A 578-nucleotide genomic window follows, 5' to 3' on the forward strand; every position below is an offset into this window, starting at 1 on the left:
CTTCATGGAAGTGAGCGCACAGTCCTTCCTAAGGTCATACAGAGAACCATATCGAAATTTTAGAAACAGTCCATGTACCAAGATTGACTCTATAGTGTTTTCCAGGTACTGCAATGTGCTTAAACATCTTGCGGGGCTTCTAGGTCAGCATGCACACCAGGTGCCTGATGAACTTTCCAAGGAGCTGCTCAAACTGTTCTGCCATGCTGGCATTGTCAGCAGAGATTCATGGCTTGATATCCTAAGGGAAGTGAAATGTGATGCATCAACATCAAAGTACATTGCCTCCTTTGTCTCACAGAGCTGCAAAGGTCATATCTATGTCAATGATGAGGAGGTAGGAATCTATGCCTCGCTCATGCCTCATTCCAAGCCAGAAAAAGTGACTCTAGAATTGACGAGCAACGCACGTGAGATTCCCCGTCTGCCAGAGCTCCTCAGAGCAGTAGGCAACCATGAGGGTGTTAAGGTGGCTCTCAAGTTCCATTATGACTTCGTTCATGGACAGGAATTGGATCACCTGCTTGATCATCTTAAGTCCAAACATGACGATATAAGGTATGCTTTGGAAGGGATTG

General features: G+C 45.7%; 1 protein-coding gene across 1 annotated transcript in view; it reads right to left on the bottom strand.

The window, feature by feature from the left end:
- Window positions 1–388: 388 nt before the first annotated feature.
- The window catches only part of LOC119587334, a gene marked incomplete in the record, with an annotated part of 4896 nt that continues 4706 nt past the window's right edge, over window positions 389–578 (bottom strand). Inside the window, 1 exon segment of the mRNA XM_037936082.1 lies at window positions 389–563. Coding sequence (XP_037792010.1) covers window positions 389–563 — 175 coding nt within the window.

This window comes from Penaeus monodon, chromosome 22, assembly GCF_015228065.2.
Source record: "Penaeus monodon isolate SGIC_2016 chromosome 22, NSTDA_Pmon_1, whole genome shotgun sequence".
Classification (NCBI taxonomy): Eukaryota; Metazoa; Arthropoda; class Malacostraca; order Decapoda; family Penaeidae; genus Penaeus; species Penaeus monodon.